The following is a 24,732-nucleotide window of genomic DNA, read 5'->3' as shown; positions in this document are numbered from 1 at the left end:
ACTGGAATGATTTTTCCATTAGAAAATGGAAGAGCGCTTACATGTGCCCTCTAGTGGTAGTCACTCTTAGGGAACTTATTAAGATATTTTAAACTGATTTTAATTATATAGATGTATATTTATAAATTAATTTTTGGCAGACTGAACCATGACTATTTTAAAACTTTGAGATCTCACTGTTGGAAAGATTTTGATCTTTTTAGTTATAAAAGCCTTTGTTTCTGACTCTTGGTTCTGCTGGCTGTGATTGTGGATAAATGGCTTAACTCCTTGGCTTTGTTTTCCCCATCTGTCATATTGTGGGTGGTTGTGAAACTTAAATGAGTATATGTAACCTTCCCACCTTCAGTTCTCAGTGGATATTAATGCCACGTTTTCAGGGAAGAGCCCAAATGTTCATGAATGTGATGTGAACCACTGTGCTGGCAGGTCCTTCAGCAGTGGTTGGTTGGGTCCTCTGTGGGCATGTTGTTTTCTTACTGACTTGTTTAGCCTGTCTTACAGGGAAAGACTAGAGATCTCTTCAAGAAAATTAGAGATACCAAGGGAACATTTCATGCAAAGATGGGCTCGATAAAGGACAGAAATGGTATGGACCTAACAGAATCAGAAGATATTAAGAAGAGGTGGCAAGAATACACTGAAGAACTGTACAAAAAAGATCTTCACGACCCAGATAATCACGATGGTGTGATCACTCACCTAGAGCCAGACATCCTGGGATGTGAATTCAAGTGGGCCTTAGAAAGCATCACTACGAATAAAGCTAGTGGAGGTGATGGAATTCCAGTTGAGCTGTTTCAAGTCCTGAAAGATGATGCTGTGAAAGTGCTGCACTCAATATGCCAGCAAATTGGGACAACTCAGCAGTGGCCACAGGACTGGAAAAGGTCAGTTTTCATTCCAATCCCAAAGAAAGGCAATGCCAAAGAATGCTCAAACTACTGCACAATTGCACTCATCTCACATGCTAGTGAAGTAATGCTTGAAATTCTCCAAGCCAGGCTTCAGCAATATGTGAACAGTGAACTTCCAGATGTTCAAGCTGGTTTTAAAAAGGCAGAGGAACCAGAGATCAAATTGTCAACATCTGGTGGATCATCGAAACAGCAAGAGAGTTCCAGAAAAACATCTATTTCTGCTTTATTGACTCTGCCAAAGCCTTTGACTGTGTGGATCACAATAAACTGTGGAAAATTCTGAAAGAGCTGGGAATACCATTACCACCTGACCTGCCTCTTGAGAAACCTATATGCAGGTCAGGAAGCAACAGTTAGAACTGGACATGGAACAACAGACTGGTTCCAAATAGGAAAAGGAGTACGTCAAGGCTGTATATTGTCACCCTGCTTATTTAACTTCTATGCAGAGTACATCATGAGAAATGCTGGGCTGAAAGAAGCACAAGCTGGAATCACGATTGCCGGGAAAAATATCAATAACCTCAGATATGCAGATGACACCACTCTTACGGCAGAAAGTGAAGAGGAACTAAAAAGCCTCTTGTTGAAAGTAGAAGAGGAGTGAAAAAGTTGGCTTAAAGCTCAACATTCAGAAAACTAAGATCATGGCATCCGGTCCCATCACTTCATGGGAAATAGATGGGGAAACAGTGTAAACAGTGTCAGACTTTATATTTTTGGGCTCCAAAATCACTGCAGATGGTGATTGCAGCTATGAAATTAAAAGACGCTTACTCCTTGGAAGGAAAGTTATGACCAACCTAGACAGCATATTGAAAAGCAGAGACATTATTTTGCCAACAAAGATCTGTCTAGTCAAGGCTATGGTTTTTTCAGTGTTCATGTATGGATGTGAGAGTTGGACTGTGAAGAAAGCTGAGCACCGAAGAATTAATGCTTTTGAACTGTGGTGTTGCAGAAGACTCTTGAGAGTGCCTTGGACTGCAAGGAGATCCAACCAGTCCAGTCTAAAGGAGATCAGTCCTGGGTGTTCATTGGAAGGACTGATGCTAAAGCTGAAACTCCAGTACTTTGGCCACCTTATGCGAAGAGTTGACTTGTTGGAAAAGACTCTGATGCTGGGAGGGATTGGGGACAGGAGGAGAAGGGGCTGACAGAGGATGAGAAGGCTGGATGGCATCACTGACTCGATGGACGTGAGTTTGGGTAAACTCCAGGAGCTGGTGATGGACAGGGAGGCCAGGCATGCTGCAATTCATGGGGTCACAAAGAGTCGGGACACGACTGAGTGACTGAACTGATAGGAGTTGGACTTGATGACCTCTAAGTCCGTGAATAATTGGAAAGAAAACAAAAAACCAGCCCAATAACAATGAACACTTTGAGCACCCAGACTGTAGTCTAAATCTGTTTATTACCAAAGAGAATCAGGCTCCCTGGTGAAATTGTTATTCCACATCTGAGGCAAGAAATAAGCTGATTTTCGAACATTTGACATACCAGATAGAAATAAAGCTCTCAAAGACTACTAGGGTTGGGTCAGAAGGACTTGGGAGCTAACCTGAAGCCTCTCCCACTAGACAGAGATGAGAGAGTTTGAGTATTGTTAATAACTGCAGTGAAATGAAATATATTAATGAAAATAATTTTACTGTTGGAGGATTGTTAGTGAACCAAGTCATTATGAAAACTAATAAATGAAAGAAGGAAAGCTGTTTCTTTTCTTATATGAGCTATATTCTATTAGGTAATACCAGATAGTATAAGAGGGAAGTTTCTCTTTGTAGAACTACTCTACCTAGTAAATAAGAAATGACAGAATAAAGTCAGTCTGTAATCTTAGTGAATTTGGGGATCTAAGCTTCGCTCTTGAAGGACTGCTTAGCCTTGCAAAACCAACCAGACAGTATGTGCCTCCTGGTGGAGTAACATACCACCACATGGATGTAGTCTTGCCAAGTCTACATCCAGTCACCTGTTTACAGGAAATGCAGAGAGCAGAGAAATGTATTAAATTATATCACAGGATAAAGTTAGCAAAATTCAGACTTAAAGAAAAATCCTTATCTTTTAGAGATAACATTTTGAAATATTTGCAGATGAAATGAGATAACTTTTCTTAAATGAATTGTCTCCAAACTTGAAAATAATTTCCTTTAAAAACTTTGAAAGCAAAAGAGTTCCTTCAGAATAATATTAAAGGAGGGTTAGATAGGGCTGTAGAAGGAGTGGGATGGCCTGGGGACTGGGTTGATGGGTGCAGGAGAGTTTCTTCTTGATCCTTTTATACATGTTCAAAATTGTCTGTAATAAAACATTAAAAAAATAAGTAAAAAGAAAGTGAAATAAATAAAACTTTATTAGTCTTACTGTACTAATGCATACTCCTTTTCCCCCTTGTTACTGCTTTCTACACGCAGACACGTTCTGTGTATATACTGCGTACCTGCTGCTGCTTCTGCTGTTCTTGAATAATGTGCCAGCATTTATTATTCTGCTTGACCTTCATACTTTCTAATGTACAAGTTGTAGACCCGTCCCTCTTTTTTTTTTTTTTGGTCAATACAGCTTAGCAATTTGGGGATATATTTCAATGCTTCTGTTGAATTTTCTTTGGGCTAAACTGCTTACTTGCAGTACGTTGGTCCCTTTTACCCTTGTTATCTATTACTTTATAGAACTTTGGGCTACTCCTGATGGTAGTTTTCCCTGGAGGAAAACTTGCCATTTTTTGCTGAGATTCAACTCCTTTTTAAAATAATAACATCTTATAAAATTAACTTGTTCCCCTTTTCCCAGTTTTCTTCCTTTGAGGTAATTTCTGTTATCAGCTTGAAGTATATTTTTACCTTTCTTTTTTTCCTTAGCAGTAAATATGGTTTTATTTTTTTTCTCCTTGTACTTCACCTTTTTTTTCCCACAATATTTTCAAATTCTCTACACTGATCATTAATTTCTTTTATTAAAAGTGAATTATGAAATGTTGGGGGCATATTTAAAAGTATCATCTTTTTTATAAGTATCTGTATTTTGCATTTTCTTTTGGGGAGCAAAAATATGTTTTAAAGTATTTTGTTAAATATTAGAAAATCATTCTTTGAAGTCACTGTTTTAGTTTTTAACTCTACAAGTACTACTTAAGAATTTGCGTCATTTTACATCTTTACTTTTATAGTTTGGAAAAAGGTGTCTCCTCCTTAATCCCTAAACCTCTCAGGGATATGGCGCAATACTTCTTAAGTTAAGGAAGTTGTCTACTTATTTGTCAATGAACTCAATGAACTATTTTCTTAGTGAGCTATTACAGCAGATTGCCTTAGAGCTAAAATCTTGGATACCTTGAGATAATGGTTTTTCCTTTCTGTTCTTTTGAAGAACTAAAATGAAAATCTTACATTATGTGGAAATAAAAAGTCCTTACTGCCAGCACTTTTGACACTTTGTTTTTCTATTTTGTCTGTTGTTTTAGGCTCCGAGCTCTGTCCAGCGGTGGGAGTATTACATCCCCCCCTCTTTCGCCAGCATTGCCGAAGTATAAGTTAGCAGACTATCGTTACGGGAGAGAAGAAATGTTAGCACTTTTCCTTAAAGACAACAAGGTAAGAAAGTAGGAAAGAGTTCAAAATTGCAAATGCGATTTCTGGGTTTGTACAGTTAGGTATTGCTACGTGAAATAGCCATGGTCCTCTCTTTTCTTCCTGTGTGAAAACCTGCAGTAGTTCACAGAGGCTCTTGTAAATGATGCACACTCTATGCTTTAGAGAAAACCTAAGATTTCATCACAGAAGTAGAAAGCCTCATGGAAGCAGGAGAGTGGGCAGGACTTAATGCTTTGTCTCACTGATTTCTTCACAACCTTTATTTTTATCCCATTGTGATGGCTGAGAAAGTTTTCCCTTCTCTTTATTGCATCTGGCATTCGTCTCTCCAGTTAGATATTAGGAACCAGAAGGGCAGATGCTTCTCTTGTTCTTTGCTTTTGAGTTAAATGTAAAATTTTTAGTGGAGAGAAAATCTTAAAATATAGTACCTCATTTTTGTTACTTATAAATGATCAAAACTCAAACAGTAAAAAGTATACTTCTGTTATGTAACTAGTGAGAAATAACATTTTCTACTTAAGTGTACGTTACTTTTAATTTTATTAATGGATTAAGGATCAAATTTTAATGGTCGTTGCTAAGAACAGATACAGTTGCTTGTAAAATTCTCCTTACCATCTGTGGTTTGAGTTAAATGTGCCCTCTGGAGTGTCAGGGTCAGTGCTGTATATCAAATCTGAGCATGGCAGTCAGATGGTAGGATGGGGTGAGTGACTGGGCTTTTTAAAAATGTTTGACCCTGTCAGAATATTAATTGTGACTGAATAAACTTTTAATCCATATCTTTGATAATCAGCAGCAGATAAACCAAACAATATTTTCTTTTTTTGGCTCCATAGAATTGCAGGGATAGCATTAATCTCATGGTCATGTGTTTGGTCAAACAGATCCCTTCAGACCTTCTGGATAAAGAATTTCTGCCTATCCTACAGGAGGAGCCCCTGCTGCCGCTGGCTCTTGTGCCCTTCACGGAAGAAGAACAGGTGTGTGCGTAGCTTTGAGCCTCAGGTCCCACCCTTGTTTGCTCCCACTGAGGCATGAAAATAGGAAGTTCCTCCTTAGGCTCTAAGGGGTGTCCTCCTTCCCCAGGTCCGCTTCGTTCTACTCTTCTTGGCATATGGATGCCTCTCTTAGTTGACCAGCTTCTGATTGAGATTTGAGGCTGTTGAGTATTACGTAGAGATAAGGACGTGTGTTAGAATAGAGAGAAAAAGGTATTTTTCTGGGGAGAGGGCCTTCTTTTCAGAAACTTGTCGTTTTTCAGAAGTAATCTGCTAAACCTGAATTCCCACCAGTTTTTACAACTAAAGGAAAATGTAAATAATCAGCTCACACAGTGTGCTTAAAACAGTGCTTTTCTGTCACAGATTTTTTAAAATGATAATTGTGAGAAAGTTAGAGTTTTGGGCTGTAAAGTAACAGATTCTATGTTACAGTGTACGATGTCCATAGATAAATAGTGGAGTTTCTGATTTCAACGAACTGTGGTGATTATTGGGCTTCCCTCATAGCTCAGTTGGTAAAGAATCTGCCTGCAATGCAGGAGACCTGGGTTCAGTCCCTGGGATGGGAAGCTGCCCTGGAGAAGGAAATGGCAGCCCACTCCAGTATTCTTCCCTGGAGCATCCCATGGACAGAGGAGCCAGGTGGGCTACAGTCCATGGGGTCGCAAGAGTTGGACACGACTTAGTGACTAAACCGCCACCACCGTGGTGATTATAGTAAAATGAAGAAAGAAAGAGCTTTTTTGGAATGCCACTTTAAATGAAGAATCATCATTACTTTTTAAGAAAACTGCTTTATTGAGACCTAAGTTACATGCCATAAAATTAAACATTTTTGTAGTTTATAGTAGATGCAGAGTTCTGTAACCCATCCCCACTATCTAATTGAGAACATTTTTCATTATTTTTTGGGGACAGCTCTGGGTATTCTCCCTGCACTCTTGCCATGCTGTGCGTGGTGAAATCAGTCTATTAAGAAGGAAAAGCCTATTAAAAGAACTTAGTGAAATGTCCCTGGTGGTTCAGAACTGATGGGGAGCTAAGATCTCACAAACTACGAGGCATGGCCAAATAAAAATTAGACTTCTGTTAACCTACGTTAAGTTTTAAGAAAGGTGTGATATTTATTTGGTGACTTTGAGCATCATCCTTCTGTAAGCAATTTCATTTCATTTGCGGTTTCTCCTAAATCAGGCTGTGCGGTGTGCTTAGTCACTCAGTCGTGTTCGACTCTTTGCAACCCTGTGGACTGTAGCCCACCGGGCTCCTCTGTCCATAGGGATTCTCCGGGCAAGAATACTGGAGTGGGTTGTCATGCCCTCCTCCAGGGGATCTTCCCAACCCAGGATCGAACCCAGGTCTCCCGTTTTGTAGGCAGATTCTTTACCATCTGAGCCACCATGAGAGCCCAGGAATACTGGAGTAGGTGTCCTATCCCTTCTCCAGGGGATCTTCCCGACCCTGGAATCTAACCAGGCGGATTCTTTACCAGCTGAGCTACCAGGGAGGTCCAAAATCAGGCTAATAGTTCCTTCTTTATTCATGAAACCTAGTATCATCTAGGGTCATCAACAAATATTTTCATTGATCAAAAGTTGTTATAAAGAATTCATGGGAAAGGAAGTAATTGCTGAAAAGTTTCTTTTCAAAAATGGTAAATTTCCTTAAAAAAAATTAGACATCTGGTTATATTTTGTTTTAATTTTTCTCAAAAATATTTTTATTATGAAGCATTTCAAATAGTACAGAGAATATTATTACAAAGACCTGAATATTTTCAACTCATATACATCTAATCTTAAAATAATTTGTGTATACCTTTGTTTTAAGAAACAAAATTTCTCCTTCACCACAGTTGAGACTGCCTGGGGTGTACCCCTCTCTGCATTTCCAGGGATTACTATGAATCAGATTACTTCATCATTCATGTTTTGATATTGTCATTACATATTTGTGTGTCCATATACCTATAAGAGTTTCTTTTTATAGGGTTATAAATTTTACATGGACTGTAGCCTGCCAGGCTCCTCAGTTCATGGAATTCTCCAAGCAACAATGCTAGAGTGGGTAGCCATTTCCTTCTCCAGGAGATCGTCCTGACCCCGGGATTGAACCCAGGTCTCCAAATTGCAGGCAGATTCTTTACCATCTGAACCACCAGGGAAGCCTATATTGAAGCTAGCATACTGTATATTATGGAGGAGGAAATGGCAACCCACTCCAGTACCTTTGCCTGGAGAATCTCATGGACAGAGGAGCCTGGCGGGCTACAGTCCTTGGGGTCACAAGAGTCAGGCACGACTGAAGTGACAGCACTACAGTATAATTCTATTCTGCAGCTTGTTTTTTCTTTGAGTAATTTTTAGATTTCATTGTTTTTAGATTTCACATTCATACATATGGCATCAGTTTGTTCATCTCTGCTTTATAATATTTCATAAGTGAAAAAAAACAATAAAATACTTTTTTTTTGCTGTAAAAGATACTCATATTTGATTATAGAAAATACAGAAAGATATGAAGAGATAAATCTTTCCTATAAAATCACCATGTGGAAATAATTACTTGTTAACATTTAGTATGTTTAGTTTATTTTTGTGTATCTTCAGTTGTCAGAATACATCGATAATGCAGACTGAATCCAACAGCGTATCAGAAGGATTATACACCATGGCCAAGTGGGGTTTATCCCCACAATTCCAGGGTGGTGCAACATAAAACCAATATAATATACCCCATTAATAGAATGAAGAAAAGAAAAGCGCGTGATCACCTCAGTTTCCACAGAAAAAGCACACAATTCCAACACCCTTTTGTGAAAGCAAATGTAACGAACTGGGAATGAAAGTGAACTTAATTAAGGGCTTTCATGAAAAACCCACAACCAATATTATACTCAGTGATGAAAGACTAAAAGCTTTTCTTCTTGGATTGGGAACAAGATAGTATATCTACTTTCACTACTGATATTGAACCTTGTGTTGGAAGTTTCAGATGAGCTCTTAGGCTAGAAAAGGAAATAAAAAGAATCCAGATTAGAAGGGAAGAAGTAAAATTATCTCTGTTTGAAGATGACATGATCCTACATATAGAAAATCCTAAAGAATCCACAGAATAACTGTTAACACCAGTAAGTGAATACAGCACAGTTGTATGCTACAGAATCAGTACACAAAAGTCAGTTGTGTTTCCATTACTGTGTACTTAGTCCCTCAGTCGTGTCTGACTCTTTGTAACCCCATGCCCTGTAGCCCGCCAGGCTCCTCTGTCCATGGGATTTCTCCAGGCAAGAACACTGGAGTGGGTCACCATGCCCTCCTCCAGGGGATCTTCCCAACTCAGATATTGAACCCAGGTCTCTTGCGTTGCAGGTGGATTCTTCCCTGACTGAGCCACCAGGGAAGCGTTTCCATATACTAGTAATGGACAGTTTGCAAAGGAAATGAAGAAAATTCTGTTTATAATAGTATTAAAACTAAAATACTTAGGAATAAGTTTAACTAAGGAGTATGAAACTTTATACAATTAAAAAAATGAAACATTATTGAAAGAAATTAAAGAAGATCCTAATAAATGGAAAGGTGTTAGCATTTTATTAAGTGTTGAAAGACTTAATATTATTAATGATTTGCTGCCAGTACAATACCCACCAAAATCCCAGTGGCTTTTTGGGTAGAAGCTGATCTTAAAATTTATATAGAATTGCAGAGGACCCTAAGTTGTCAAAACAGTTTTGCAAAGAAATAGGACCTGTACTTCCAGTTTCAGAACTTAACTGCAAAGCTACAGTAATCAAAACTGGTTTTAACTTCCCTGGTGGTACAGTGCTTTTGTGCTTCCAATGTAGAGGGCGTGGGTTTGATTCCTGGACTAAGGGAACTAAAATCCTACATCCCTTGTGGCAAAAAAAAAAAAATTAAAAAATTCCAAAACGAAAGAAAACTGTGGCTTAAGGATAGATGCACATACCAGCTGATTATAATTGAAAGTTTGGAAATAAAACCAAATCACTCCATACTACTGGATCACTTTGAAGAAACGTTGTATGTGGGTTTGTGTTACTTTTGTTCACTGCTGCCATGCCTATGGTGTTTTACCCTTGCTTTTGCACTGTTACATGATTTCATTGTTTTTTCATGAGCAGTAAATCATGTGGAATTCTTCAGGCCAGAATACTGGAGTGGGTAGCCTTTCCCTTCTCTAGGGAATCTTCCCAACCCAGGGATTGAACCCAGGTCTCCCACATTGCAGACGGATTCTTTACCAGCTGAGCCACAAGGGAAACCCAAGAATACTAGAGTTAGGGAGCCTATTCCTTCTCCAGCGTATCTTCCCAGCCCAGGAATTGAACTGGGGTCTCCTGCATTGCAGGCAGATTTCTTTACCAACTGAGCTATCAGGGAAGCCCAAATCATATGGTTTAGAAATAAAAATTTATCTCTCTCCCATCCTTTCCACCAGCCGTCTGTCTCCTTTTCTGAAAGGCAGCCTGTATTTGCAGTTTCTTGTGTATTTTTCCAAGTAAATATTGAATATATTTCCTCCTTTTTGTGCAGGTGGTGGTGTATACTAAGCTTTGTTCTATATTTACATTATTTTTATTGAAAAATATTCTCTGCAAATTTGGAAAAAGTATTCTTTTAGTTTGCATTTCTTTCCCCAGTGCAGAGTTTCTCAGATATTTGCATTTATATTTCTTTCAATTTTTTGTTCTTTGCCATTTTTGTTGGGGGGGATAGTAATCTTTTTCTCGAGCTAGTCCTAAACCTAACCTGTTAAATTTTCTTTTTGTGTGTGTGTTCAGTTTCTTTTTTATTGGAGTACAATTGCTTTACAGTGCTGTGTTAGTTTCTGCCGTACAACGAAGTGAATCAGCTGTATGTGTACATGCATCCCCTCTTGAACCTCCCTCCCACCCCTCATCCTACCCATCTACTAACTTGTTCATTTTTCTAAATTTAAAATTGCATTGGTTTTCATTTATGATATTTTTTAATACAGAAGCTTATTTTTATATAGCTCATTATACCAGTTTCAGTCTTTCGTGATTAGTTTTCCAGTTGTTTATAAATATTTTTTAATAATTGTTTTTTATTTTTCGTTAAATGACTGCCTAGATTTCTTAGAGACGACATGAGTTAGAAAAACTTTTTAGTAAGTAGGCAGAAGGACTTGGTACTAGTTACTAACATGATATACTTTAAGGGCTACACAGATTACTTGAGCAATCAAAAATTATTCAATAAATGATGCTGAAAACTGTTGGTTTTTTAAAAAGGAATAAAGTTAGATATGCAGTACACCTTCACATGAAAATTAGTTTTAGAATCACTAAAGAAGTAACTCTTCATTTTGTTTTTATAATGGAAAAGTTTATCTTAAGGTGTTAAGATTTGAATGCTGTAATTACTAGGGCTTAATGTAAAGATTGGCTTCCCTGGTGGCTGAGACAGTAAAGAATCCGCTCACAATGTGGAGACCTGGAGTCTGATCCTTGGGTGGAGAACATCCCCTGGTGAAAGAAATGGCAACCCATTCCAGTAATCTTGCCTGGAGAATTCCACAGAGGAGCCTGGCGTACTGCAGTCCATGGGGTCGCAAAGAGTTGGACATGACTGAGCGATTAAGCACAGCACAGCACAAAAATGCAAACTTTAGGAATTCTTGACACTTGCTAGCCTTTCTTTTTATAATATATGTTGGAATAGGACAGTACTTAGAGCTGGCAAAAGATTCATTAATATTTTGAAATTAACACCTTGGATGGTTACCTGTTCAGGAATTGTTTAGACCTTCCTAGGCTAGAGTTTTGCATACCTATTCACCCTGTTACTCCTATCCGGGAGGTAAATAATTCTAGTAACCTAAAATAGCTTCTTGCTATGTATCTTGTTTCCTGATGTTACCTGAAGAGGCTAGTTTATCTTTAAAATGCAAGTTAACTGAGTGTGCGCACTTCATACCCACACCCTCCCCACCACACATACTCTTAAACGTACATGTACACACATGTATGAATGCATGCATGTGTAAAATGTAATTACATAAATGTTTTCTTTGAACAAAATCAGTGCTCGAATAAGATCTTCTGGTTGCCCTTTGATTGGACATTTTCCTGTATGTCTTTATCACGTTTAAAAAGCATTCAGTTCAATTGCTCAGCCGTGTCTGACTCTTTGTGACCCCACGGACTGCAGCATGCCAGGCCTCCCTGTCCATCACCAACTCCCAGAGTTTACCCAAGCTCATATCCATTGAGTCGGTGATGCCATCCAACCATCTCATCCTCTGTCATCCCCTTCTCCTCCTGCCTTCAATCTTTCCCAGTATAAGGGTCTTTTCCAATAAGTTAGTTCTTCTCATCAGGTGCCCAGAGTACTGGAGTTTCAGCTTCAACATCAGTCTTTCCAGTGAACACTCAGGACTGATCTCCTTTAGAATGGACTGGTTGGATCGCCTTGCAGTCCAAGGCACTCTCAAGAGTCTTCTCCAACACCACAGTTCAAAAGCATCAATTCTTCGGCGCTCAGCTTTCTTCCCAGTCCAACTCTCACATTCATACGTGACCACTGGAAAACCACAGCCTTGACTTGGACCTTTGTTGGCAAAGTAATGTCTCTGCTTTTTAATATGCTGTCTAGGTTGGTCATAACTTTCCTTCCAAGGAGCAAGTGTCTTTTAATTTCATGGCTGCAATCACCATCTGCAGTGATTTTGGAGCCCCCCAAAATAAAATCTGACGCTTGTTTCCCCATCTCTTTGCCATGAAGTGATGGGACCAGATGCCATGATCTTTGTTTTCTGAATGTTGAGCTTTAAGCCAACTTTTTCAATCTCCTCTTTCACTTTCATCAAGAGGCTCTTTAGTTCTTCACTTTCTGCCTTAAGGGTGGTGTCATCTGCATATCTGAGGTGATTGATATTTCTCCCGGCAATCTTGATTCCAGCTTGTGCTTCTTCCAGTGCAGCGTTTCTCAGGATGTCCTCTGCATATAAGTTAAATAAGCAGAGTGATAATGTACAGCCTTGACGTACTCCTTTTCCTATTTGGAACCAGTCTGTTGTTCCATGTCCAGTTCTAACTGTTGCTTCCTGACCTGCATACAGGTTTCTCAAAAGGTAGGTCAGGTGATCTGGTATTCCCATCTCTTTCAGAATTTTCCACAGTTTATTATGATCCACACAGTCAGAGGCTTTGGCATAGTCAATAAAGCTCTATATATTACACTTGTAATTTAAGTAACTGCTACCAGATTGTTGTATTTTATTTATTTTATATGAAAGAAAGTCACTTCATTTATACATTTTTTATTAGATACATGTGTATACATGCAAAATTCACAAAGCATATACAGTGAAAAACAAGTCTATGAGTGACCTAGGCTTTTTTCTTCCTCAGAATTAACTGTTATTTTCATTTTCTTATGTTCCCTTTCTAGGGTATTTAATACAGCTGCAGCTACTTTTGTGTTTATTCTTTAAAGCACACACACCCACGGCTGCTATTAAGTATAACTGCAGCTACTTTTGTATCTGTTCTTTAAAGTGCACACACGTGCACGCGCACGCCTGCTATGCATGCAGTTCTACACTGTTTTTACCTAAGCATCTATTTGGGAGATAGTAACAGATACTCATTCAACTTTTAAGATGTGTCACTGTTCTAACTACTTGTTGCCTGATGTGTTAAGTGCTTACAACAGCCCACGAAGTAGGTTCTTTTTCACGCTCTATGCATGAGGGAGACGAGGCACAGAGTTGAGCAAAGGATCCACAGTTGACTCTCAGGCAGCCTAGCCTCTCCGTGCACTTCACTCCAGCTCTGCCTGTTAGGCTGACTGTATGAACTGTGGGTTCTGGATCAGAAATGATTGAATATTAGCAGTTTTGTATGATGATAGTGGTGGTGCAGTTGCTAAGTCATGTCTGACTCTTGTGACCCCATGAACTGTAGCCTGGCAGGCTCCTCTGTCCATGGGATTTCCCAGGCAAGAGTACTAGAGTGAGTTGCCATCTCCTCCTCCAGGGGATCTTCCTGACTCAGCTTTCACCCGTCTCCTCTCTTACATGCAGTCTCCTGCACTGTTGGTGGATTCTTTACTGAGTGAGCCACCGGGGAAGCCAATTTGTATGGTTAACCCTAATAAGAGTTGCCTCATATTTTTAAAAAATTGTGTAGAATTCCCTGTGTAGATAGCCATGATTTTTAGATCAGCTCCTTTTGATTGATACTTAGCCAGTTGCCATTTTTGCTTTCACAAACAGTACTACAGTTAAAATCTTTCTGCTTATGTTATTTTTCACATGTGTAAGAAGAGAAATTGTTGTGTCAAAGGTGTGGACATTAAAATATACTTTGACAAATGTATCTGATAAATATATATATTGCCTTTTAGAGATTATACCAACTTTCACTTTCAGCTGCAATGTGTTAGGATGTGTGAAAGAAAGCATATGAGTTTCCCTGAACCCTGTAGATGGGTTCGTTTGAGTTTCATACATGTAATACTTTGGTTATGAGGTATTCAACAGTGTCAGATTCTGGCATGTACAGTACATTTAACACTGACTTCTATTTTTCCAGTATTAGAATACATGAATCTAGATTCTGGGATTTCAGAGTCTTGCTTAATTGTGATCCCAGAAGAGTTATTCAGTAACACTGCTGTTTACTGTGTGCCCCAAGATAAATTAATGCATTTGTTTCAACTAGCTTTTCTTAAAAATAATTTTTATTAAAATACAGTTTGAAATAAGTATTGATTAAGTTTGGTATCTGCCTCTAGTTTTCCATTATTAATTACATCTTGGTCTTCACGTTGTGAAGTTAACTTGATTGTATCATTATATGCCTATAAAAGTCAAAGGAAAAAATAAGTTTCTAAAGTTTACCTGAACAAATTCTATTGAATATAGTTCTCATAAAGACAAATAGTGACAGGTAATGAGGAGAAAATCACCCATATATTAAAACAAGAAATTTAGTAATGAAAGTAGAAGTTTTTCAAACCAAAATTACATGTTGATTTCTTTAAAATAGGAATATTATATTTCATTGGTTTTGAATCCAAACACAGTGGAAACAGTTTGGACTTAAAAGAAGTAGTTGAATTGCAGACTTTTATTTCCCCGAAATTCAGTTAACTGCTACTGAATTTGTGTACTTTAAGCCTCACTTGTTGTCTCTCTGTCCAGAGGACCCTTGCTGCAGCCATGCTGAAGCTGTGTTTTCCACACTGTACCATACCACTGCATTTTTGCACAGATGTCTTTTAGGTTCTGTGCTGTGCTTAGCTGCTCAGTTGTGTCCGACTCTTTGCCTGTAGTCCATGGAATTCTCCAGGCCAGAATACTGGAGTGGGTAGCCTTTCCCTTCAGGGCATCTTCCCGACCCAGGGATCGAAGTCAGGCCTCCTGCGTTGCAGGCGGATTCTTTACCAGCTGAGCCACAAGGGAAGCTCAAGAATGCTGGAGAGGGTAGCCTATCCCTTCTCCAGTGGATCGTCCCATCCCAGGAATCAAACTGGGGTCTCCTGCATTGCAGGGGGATTCTTTACCAACTGAGCTGTCAGAGAAGTCCAAGTGTATAGAAAGGTATTCAAGTAAAGATGTATTCCAAGTTTTTTGGTTTAAAACTGTCTCATTAAATTGTTTCACATGCCTAGGATTTTTATATTTCATAGATCATTTTCCAGTATTTTTATAATTGCTTCCTGCTTTACCTTTTCCTAACCCGTGTGTTCCATTTATCCAGAAGTATCGACTAAACTTATTTTTGAATCCCAGACCTCCTGTCTTCCTGTGTCCCCTCTTCATGTTTGAAGGATGCCCACCCACTACTGTTCTTGTCATATTTGACCCTTTTCCACATTGACTATGGGTGCAAATGAAGGTTAATGACCAAGTGATTGGGATTTTGTTTATTCCTCAAGCATTCTCTTCCCCTACCCACTTCTTACTTTGCCTTTCCCCGTTCATCCCTGATACCTGTCGTTCTATTAAACACTAGTTGGCTTTGGTAATTCACATTGATGAGCAGAATGAGGCAAAATGACCAGTATTTTTTTCTTTATCCTGTAACTGTTGGTTCAGACCTTTCGTGACGCCTGCTCATTTCCACCTTTCAGTAGTTAACCCTTTCAAACCAGATCTCTTTTACTGTGTATTCTCTGTTTATTATGATGATGCATACATATCTTGCCTCCTTCTGGGTACGTACAGAACCTAACATGGTGTAAGCATTGGTTGTTCAAGTTTGTTGATCTGAAATATTAGTGTAAAATTTCCAGCCAGAACCAGATTTTGGAATGTCGTAGTGTGCCACGTGGTGACTGTCTCTCATCGCTAGTAGTCATTAGATGCCGGTTCATAGATGCTGTGGGAGATGGTGAGGAACAACATGCAGTTTTATCTGCTTTATCCATTTCTTTTCTTTCTTTTCTTTTTTTGGCAGAGAAACTTTTCCATGTCCGTAAATAGTGCTGCTGTCCTGCGATTGACAGGACGAGGAGGAGGAGGAACAGTGGTGGGGGCTCCTAGAGGTCGAAGTTCTTCACGAGGGCGAGGTGAGCTTTCATGTGGGAAAAAAGTAATAACGGAATGGTGGAGAGAGAGAAGAGGGAAATAAATAAATCACTTTAAAAATATTTCGATATTTGATTTTCCAAAACTGTCCTTTGACATTAACTGCATAATGTCCTGAACGTTTGTTTTTGGAACCATTTCTCAGTGTATCCACTCCACAATCCCTGGTTTGGAGTAGAAGAGGGTGATTTGAGCCTAGAGACTTGAGTGTGAATGATTCTAGATGGTCCTAATTCTCTTTGGCAAATATTTGTGATCCATGTTCCTCACCCCCAGGGGACCTTACGCTGTGAGAGCCAGGGCTCCCTGAAGTGCCTTGGCTGCTGGAGTGGCACCCAGGTCCCTGCAGGCCTCTTGTGACTCGGGTCTCCATATAAGGCCATGTGCCAGGAGTGTCCCCAGCCAGAGAGAGGCTTTCGTAAAAGCCGTCTCCTCAGTACGAGACCTTTTTAGGGTGCAGAAGAAAGAAAAAATTATGCAACAATCCTTTATATAATCTGTAGTTTTGTATTTTATAGATTTGTATTTTCTTAGAAGAATAATTGGTATTACTTGTTCTTTGATATCTTCTCCCTGCTTGCAGTTTGTTGATCATCTGCTACTTAAGGGCATTCTTAATGTTTGTAATATAAATATTTATTTGAGCTTTTACTTCTAAGTTGGCTAAATCATAGCAGAAGTCTCAACATACCTTGCAGTTTTAAAAGGTGCTTTTGAAAGAATTGGATGTCTGCAAAAAGAAGAAGCCATCGCCTCCACACATTGCGCCATCCAGGGTGGCATGATCCTGAATGTGGAGTATCTAAATTCTTACAGTTATGCTTTATGAAAAGAGCGAGTTATACCCACTCTTTATAGAGACTGTATTAAATTGTGCATTCCTGTAAAGGGGTTTCATCCAGAATGTGGGAAGGCAACTGTTCTGAATAATGAAGAGGTTAACTGAAACTCTACTTGTAGATCAAGTGCTGTTACTAGGTTGTCCATGTGTTTTCCTTCTGAATTTGTCAGTCTCTAAAATGGTGGTTTTTAACCTGGAGAGTTGTTAGAATCAGCAGAATATACTGGGTGGTGAGATTTAAGCATGTGTGTTTCAGAAGGTCCACAGGCCATTTAGATTCCCAAACGCAGTTAGGTTCTGTTGGTCCAGAAATCGTCTGAGATCTGTGCTTCTTGGTGCTGTGATGATGGTGTTCTGAGGGTGACTGTGGCCTGCTCCTTCGATGTTGCCTGGGTTTTTCTGCGGTGGGCTCGCACTGAGAAGAGGTTGCCCTTGGGGAGCTTTTCCTTTAGTGCTTTTCAGGGCATGACGGTGAGAGGTCTTATTAATTAAGAAGTGTGGCCCACAGCAGCTGTTTTTTGTTCCTCAAGTGACCACCAATGTTGTGTGTTGCAAATACCAACCAATGTCTAAATAGGTGTTAAAAAAAATTCAGGTCTAGAAACTGATGAAGCATTGATTAATTTCTTCCTGCCTTCTGGTTTGAAGTGTATATTGTTATCACATAGGATAGAACTCTTACATTCAGAATTTAAATGGGACTTGTATGAAAGATAAATACTGTAATAAAAGCCGTGACTTAATTACCATTGATATGAATGGATGACATGAAACTAGTTAAATGAATGAAGTGACTTAGTGAGAAATACTTCTGACACCATTGTCCCAGCTGTGATTCTTATCGGTTTCATGAGACCTTTAATCTGTGGTTTTGTTTTCTTCAGTTACAGCTTAATTTTAACCTGTTGGTTAAATAAATAGTGATTAGTGTAGTTTGTTTTTTTTTGGGGGGGGGACACGAGCAGTCCTTGACATCAGATGATTGCCCTGGCTCTTTCCAGCTTGAGAGAAGTTTGTTGTGAAAATCAATTGACTTTCATACTTCTGAATATCATGAAGCAGTAACAGTTAAATAAGTGAACAGGGAAACAACTTGAATTTGTCATCTTTTTATTTTATGTGGTGAAGAGGTTTAAAAATAAAGCATATCTATACAATCGTCAGCCACTGTCTTCCTCATTATTAAAGGAGGTATTTTTAATCCCCCCAAAGAAGAGGGTGAAATCTCAGAGATTAGGGCAGTCATTTAAATTTAACTTTATGAAAGATTCTCCATGTTATAGTTACTTGCTTCTCCTCATATGGGAAGTACTTTTATAGATGATTATGGGCCTTGCACTTTGAAGAGTGTTCCTTACATTTTACAAGCCGGAAAGCTCTAGAATCAGATTCTTTTCTTGTGCCCACTTATAAAGCTTTGGGCTCATAAGGAGGACCAGTGCCAATGCTAGTCATAACTGGCAGGAAATATTTTGTGGTTTGCTTATTTTTCTGGCAAATTTTGAACACTGTTTTTCATATTTACGTTTCCAGAATAAAATACTTTTTCAGGGTGCTATGTACTTAATGGTTTTCTTGACAAAATTGTTCTCTAAAAGGACAGGGGACTTTTTTCTTTCTCCCTAAAAATATCTTTGTAAATATCACCACAGTGTTATTTAACAGTTTGTAGCAGACTTTTAAGATAGATCTTAAATAATACATCTATATTTCCTAAGGATAGAGGTACAGAACTGTACATTAAGTTGAAGTTAAGTTGATACAACTGAAAGGTAACTTTAGGATTATTATAGTTCAACTCTAGTCCTCACTTCCATTTTACAGATGAAGATATTGATACTTAGACTAAAGAAGATATCATTGTTCTATGATTACATACATAAAATTATGCATTATTCTTATATTCCATCGTAAGATCATATAGAAGTATAATTGTATTCTGAGTCAATTCTTGATAAGTGATGCTAGAAAGTAAAAATACTGTATGGATATTTGAAACAGTTATTTAACTCAGTTGTATTTAGCTTTGGAATGCATTCATTCTTTTATTCAAGATTCATCATTTTTCCTTGGGTGGTTTTTTACTGTTGGAGAAGTGAGTTGGGGATAATGGAAGATTTTATCTAGGTATAAATACATGCCTAGGCACAATTTTTACCCGCCTCCCCCCAGTTTTCAACTTGTGTGTTGGTTACAAATGGCGCACATTAGTTGGGAAATCCTCACAGTGCACAGGCAATATAAAGCTGAAAGTGCATATTGCCTTCTGCCCCCAGATGCAGTATTTGGATTTATATCCTTCTTGATCCTAACTATGCAGTCATATCATTTATATACACTGTAATTTTTTTTAATGTATTGCTCTTTGGCCTGCTTTAGTCGTTCAACAGAATAATGTAGATTCCTTTTAATGACAATATTTTATCTTCTGTGGCTTCCTAGTATTCTACTGAACTGTTGGATCAAAATTTACTTAGCCAGTCCTTTACTGATGTATGTTTCTGTTTTTCAAAAATTTGTGACAAAAATCTCCATATATATATATTTGCGTATTTGTGCAAGTCTTTCTATTAGGATAAATTCTAATTAGAAAGTTGAGTCAAATTTGATAAATGTAATCAGATTGCCTTCAGTACAGGCCAGTGTGCATTTGAGTCACTGGAGCCTCTGTAAATTCCTACATGCACACTTTCTTAGCAGCTCTGTGGTTTGAATTTAGTGCTGCCTGATAGTTTTCTCCAAGATTTGCGCAGATGGGAAAGAGTGCCTTTGGTTGGTGTGGAATATTCTTTAAGAAGTTAGTTCACAAAATTGATAGTTTAGTTGACCCTATTAAATTATCCTTTCTATGGAGTTAAAGAAATTAACATTTATGCCTAGTTTTTTACTTTGTCTGCTGTCTTCTCAAACTCCTCACATTTTCCATTTTTATTGAAAATAATCCAATAGAAGGTTTGATTTGTCATAATGGTTTACTGATCTTAGAATTTCACTATTGAGTTTTCTGTTAAGGAGCTTGATGTTGATACTGTTTCTTGTTCAGGACTGGAACTGGTACTCTAACACAGTTTTGTTTTTTTTTTATATCCTCCTCTGGTCTGGCTACTTCACTGCTGTCATTGCCGTTATTGGTCTCACTGGTAAAGATTCAGTGGGCCTTGCTAAATATTAAATGTAGATATCCTGCTTTGTATATAGACATCACTTCAGAGTTGAATGTTTGGTGTTCAGCTTGTGCCAGATGTTGACATCTGACCATCATTTTCTCTGTGTTGTTGTTTCAGGCAGAGGCAGAGGCGAATGTGGTTTCTACCAAAGAAGCTTTGATGAAGTAGAGGGGGTGTTTGGCCGAGGAGGCGGCAGGGAAATGCACAGGTCACAGAGCTGGGAGGAAAGGTAACTGGAGGAGTCAAGTCTTGGGGTAAAGAGTCTTGGTGTAAAAGCATTTCTTCTCTGCTTTCTGCAGAGGAGAATGTTCTTTGTATAGTTACAGAGTTGCACTTTTCAAAAAATGCTACTAATTAAATAAGAGTTATGTTAGAAGTGTTTAAATGATCTTTATTTAAAGGAAGAAGCATTCTAGATAAATACATTAATATTTTTGTCCCTGCATGGATATTTAATAGTTAATTAGATATGCTATTTGATTAGTACTCAGTGAGAGGCATTTTCGTTTTATTGTTTGCTGTTAATCAAAGCATCTTTTCTATATTGCTTGTGACTTTATATGAAGTCTTTCAAGATGAGCAAAGGCAGTTGCGCAGATAATATACAAAGATGTCCATGTGATAATATTTATAATATAGAACAATGGGAAATAAGCCAAACAACTTAATTTCAATGTGGTTTCTTATATAATGGCATACCCACACAGTAGTTATTTGGTCACTAAGTCATGTCTGACTCTTTCCTGACCTGATGAACTGTAGCCCAACCAGCCTCTTTTGTCCATGGGAGTTCCCAGGCAAAAATACCAGAGTGGGTTGCCATTTTCTCCTCCAGGGGATCTTCCCAACCCAGGGATCAAACCCGTGTCTCCTGCATTGGCAGGTGGATTCTTCACCTCTGAGTCACCAAGGAAGCCTTGTCCATAAAAGTTAGGAAGAGTTTGAGAATATTTAATCATGTGTAAAAACACATTTTCTGAAAACAGTATATAAAGCTCTGTACAGCAGATACCTAAAGTAAAACATGAATTTAATTAGAAATGTACCTAATAAAAAAAGTTTCTGGGAGTATAAAGCTAGCTTTTGGTAGGTGAGACATTGGACATTTTTGTTTTCATATTTGTGCTTTTCTGTGTTTTCCAAATGTTAGGCAAAACCCATATATTTGTTTTATAATTTGAAAAGGAAATGCTGTTAAAGATAGGAAAGTGGGTGTCATGGATGGGAAATCTTTGTATTACTCTCATGTATTTTTTGAAACTTAATTTTACCTTTTCTAGGGGTGACAGACGTTTTGACAAACCAGGACGAAAAGATGTAGGTAAGACTTTCTTACTGTTCTGAAGTATTTTTATATGGATTTCCATGGCATTAGTTCTTAACAAGGCTCACAAAGGATACCTTAATTAAAAATTGACTCAGTTACTTGCCTCTCTCCAGTAGATGGGGTTGTAACATTGCTTGCTTTTAGAGTTCCATGGTTATTTGAGGGCTGTATTGCATGAAACCAGGGATAATAAATACAATATTAGGATTTACTTGGTTTAACTTTTTAAGTCTGTGTATTCTCTGCAAGACGTATTCTTTATTAAGGCTACCTTATGAACTGAAATTTCAAGTTAGGAAGCAGCCTATTTACTCCTTTTCCAGTGCCATTCACAGCTGAGAAGAAATAGAGAAAATGCTAGAAGGTTTGCTTTTGTATCTGAGAGCAAAGGCTAAAACTGTGGCAGTGTTTACTTTAGTCATTTATTCATCTGGTCTTTTTGATAAATGACAGTCTTTCTTAAAGGGCAGTTTTCACATTAGGTCTATAAAAATATTTTATAGTGGCTTTTATTGAATGTTTTTTAATAAGATGTTCACTTCTAATGATTCTGAACTTTTATAAGTAATCCACTTTTGTTGAAAATGTTGTAAATTAAAAAAGAAAATGTTGCTCCTGCTATGTCTTACATTCTACCAGAATAGCAGTACTTGACTAGTTTGTTGAGACACACTGACATACTGATCAGTTGTGAGATACCCTTTGACAGCAAATTAAGATGATTTAAATACTAAAAGTTCCAGAATGATTTGTTCTCTTTAAAATTAGAGACTGTTGTTATGTATTTGCTTCTTATGTGTGGAGAATTGGGTGGAATTAGAAACGTGGGTAAGAATTGTGCATGACCTTTGTGAATACCCACAGGAGAATATAGAGGCAGAAAAAGCGCTGTAATACTCAAATTATAATGTCTGTTCATTAGGAATCATCTCACAGTAATGATTCTGTGAGGATGGAGTTAAAAGATCATTAAAGTAAAATCCAGGTGGTACAGAAAGGTTCGACTCAGTGCATTTTGAAATACTTTGAAGCAGGCATAGCACGTTTTGGCTGTTAGGTTGTTGCTAGCAGTTGGTAATAAGGGCTTGTACATATATAAGGTGCTCCCCTGGTGGCTCAGATAGTAAAAAATCCACCTGCAATGCAGGATACCCAAGCTTGATCCCTGGGTCGGGAATGTCCCCTGTTGAAGGAAATGGCTTACCCATTCCACTGTTCTTGCCTTGAGAATTCCATTGACAGAGGAGCCTGGTGGGCTACAGTCCATGGGGTCAAAAGAGTAGGATGCAGCTGAGCAGCTAACAGCAACCACACACATATAAAAGTGGGCTTTATGGTTTTTGGTATCTTCTTGTCTTCAGTTTATTGGGACTGTTAACGCTATCTGTATTGGTTTCCACAAGCATTTTTAACATCATTTCATTGTGGTCTCCTGGATCATGTATCCGAGACATTGTGGTCTCCTGGATCATGTATCCGAGACATTGTGGTCTCCTGGATCATGTATCTGAGATACTGTCACTAATTTCCCAGGTGGCTCAGGTAAGTGAGCAGTAGAGCCAAGAGTTAGTGCTGCTGGTCCCACTTTCTAGTAAATTTCCCCTCTTTCAGTTTGCACTCCATTCACCTGAAAGGATAATGGGGCCTTTGCAGAAAACTTAATCCCCTTAACACAGAAGATGTGATTCTTTGAAGTGAAAGAATCATTCTCAGAAGCTTTCAATCTCCTAGACAGAAGTATTTGATTGCATTTTTTAGCTGTCATTAAATAGCCTTAGTATACCAACAGAGTTTTTTTGGGGTCTAGTTCGTATGTGTCTAGGGAAAGTCATATCTAATTTTCAGATGCAAAGTTTATGTATAAATAGTATGGTAGGAGATTCCTTTGGCTTGAATGGAGAAGGTCCTGCATCTGTATTGAAACTGAGAGCCCAGACAGGCCTGTCCACTTCCTAGTTATGCCACTTTGGGCATCCTCTCTGTGTGACCTGTGTAAGTGATGTGAGGCTCTTAGGAGAAAACATAACTTGTAAATCTTCAATACTACTTTATTTTCACAGGTTAGGTGAATTTTGTTACTTTATTATAGAAATAAGAAATCCTGTCTTATCTGTGTTACAGCAGTCTTGGGTTGGAAAATAAACTACTGTTCTAGCTAGTATTTAAGAATGCCTAAGGTTTTTAAACCACAAAAGTTCTCAATTAAGTTTCTGTGTCCTTGATATACCTTGCTATTATCAGTCTTAGACCACTTCAGAGTTCTTTATTTTTTTCTCCTTTCAGTCAAAGAATAGGAAAACGTGACTTGCTGCTGTGCCCTGCTTTTCACAACTGCTTGCCTCTTTCCCTTTGCCCGCATAGGACTGGATAAGGGAGATTTCAGAAGAGTAGCAACAAATCTGTTTGAAATCTGATAGGGTGACATTTTTGGGTCTTGTTTTGGTTGAGGACAGTTTGCTTTTTTTTTTTTTTAAATGGAAATGACAAGGATACAAAGATAGTCTTAAGTTAAACCAGAGGTAAGGGAAAGGGTTCATCCTTGCACATGTAAAATTAAAATAGCAGAGAAAGCATAATTTTCATGGAGTATTAGATTTGGAAAGAAATAATAGAGTTCATCTAGTCCAACCTCCTACTGGTGAATAAACACTCATTTTGTGTTTATAGAAAAAACTATTTGAAGTTTGAAACAGGAATTTGGGTTTGAAAATGCTTCATTGCCTAATTATTTTTTGCCTTTTCTAGTGGAGGTTTTTTCCCTGAGTTAAATTATATGTAAACCTTTTTATCTACAAAAACATAAATATGTTTGCATCTATGAGGTTTTTATACCACTGAATGGATCCTAAGTAGAAAGGTAAAGTTTTTACTTTGGTCGGAAGTCATTCAGGTGAATAGTTGTAATTTTTAAATCACTGTTAGATTAATGTGCACAATAGCTTTAAAGTGGATAAAATTTTGCATCTCTTTGCCTGATACCACCCTGCAGTTTCCATCAGGTTAGTGCTTATTTTACTTGCTCTGATCACTTTCTGCCACAAATATATGAATATGTGAGTGTGTTTGAGTGTCATGCCCAAATGATTTTACAGTTATGGTTAAATCTATTTTTTGCTGTTTTCTTGTGAATATTTGTTCTTAGCTGTTAAAAATTAAGAGGGTAATACTTACCCCAGTTTGGTTTTATAAGGAACCAAAGGTATGATCTTTGTTGTCTTAAAAAAAGTAGCAGTTTTAAAAGGATGTTCACTAAATATTATGAAATCATCATTCTACCCAGGGAG

General features: G+C 38.1%; 1 protein-coding gene across 10 annotated transcripts in view; it reads left to right on the top strand.

Annotated features, from left to right (window-relative positions):
- GIGYF2 (GRB10 interacting GYF protein 2) overlaps positions 1-24,732 on the top strand; it is a 131,732-nt gene that overhangs the window by 33,564 nt on the left and 73,436 nt on the right. For 6 of the 10 annotated variants that reach the window (XM_004001779.5, XM_012187476.4, XM_060399237.1 and 3 more), the window contains 5 exons: positions 4,393-4,522; positions 5,413-5,508; positions 15,983-16,094; positions 20,239-20,350; positions 21,402-21,442. In XM_004001779.5, the coding sequence (XP_004001828.2) occupies positions 4,393-4,522; positions 5,413-5,508; positions 15,983-16,094; positions 20,239-20,350; positions 21,402-21,442 (491 nt within the window). The remainder of the gene's footprint in view (positions 1-4,392; positions 4,523-5,412; positions 5,509-15,982; positions 16,095-20,238; positions 20,351-21,401; positions 21,443-24,732) is intronic. The other 4 variants (XM_060399245.1, XM_042245129.1, XM_060399252.1 and 1 more) reach the window with 1 other exon arrangement.

The sequence above is a fragment of the Ovis aries genome, chromosome 1, assembly GCF_016772045.2.
Source record: "Ovis aries strain OAR_USU_Benz2616 breed Rambouillet chromosome 1, ARS-UI_Ramb_v3.0, whole genome shotgun sequence".
In the NCBI taxonomy this organism is placed as follows: Eukaryota; Metazoa; Chordata; class Mammalia; order Artiodactyla; family Bovidae; genus Ovis; species Ovis aries.
The sequence above is the reverse complement of the archived record's forward strand: the minus strand, read 5'-3'. Positions and strand labels throughout refer to the sequence as shown.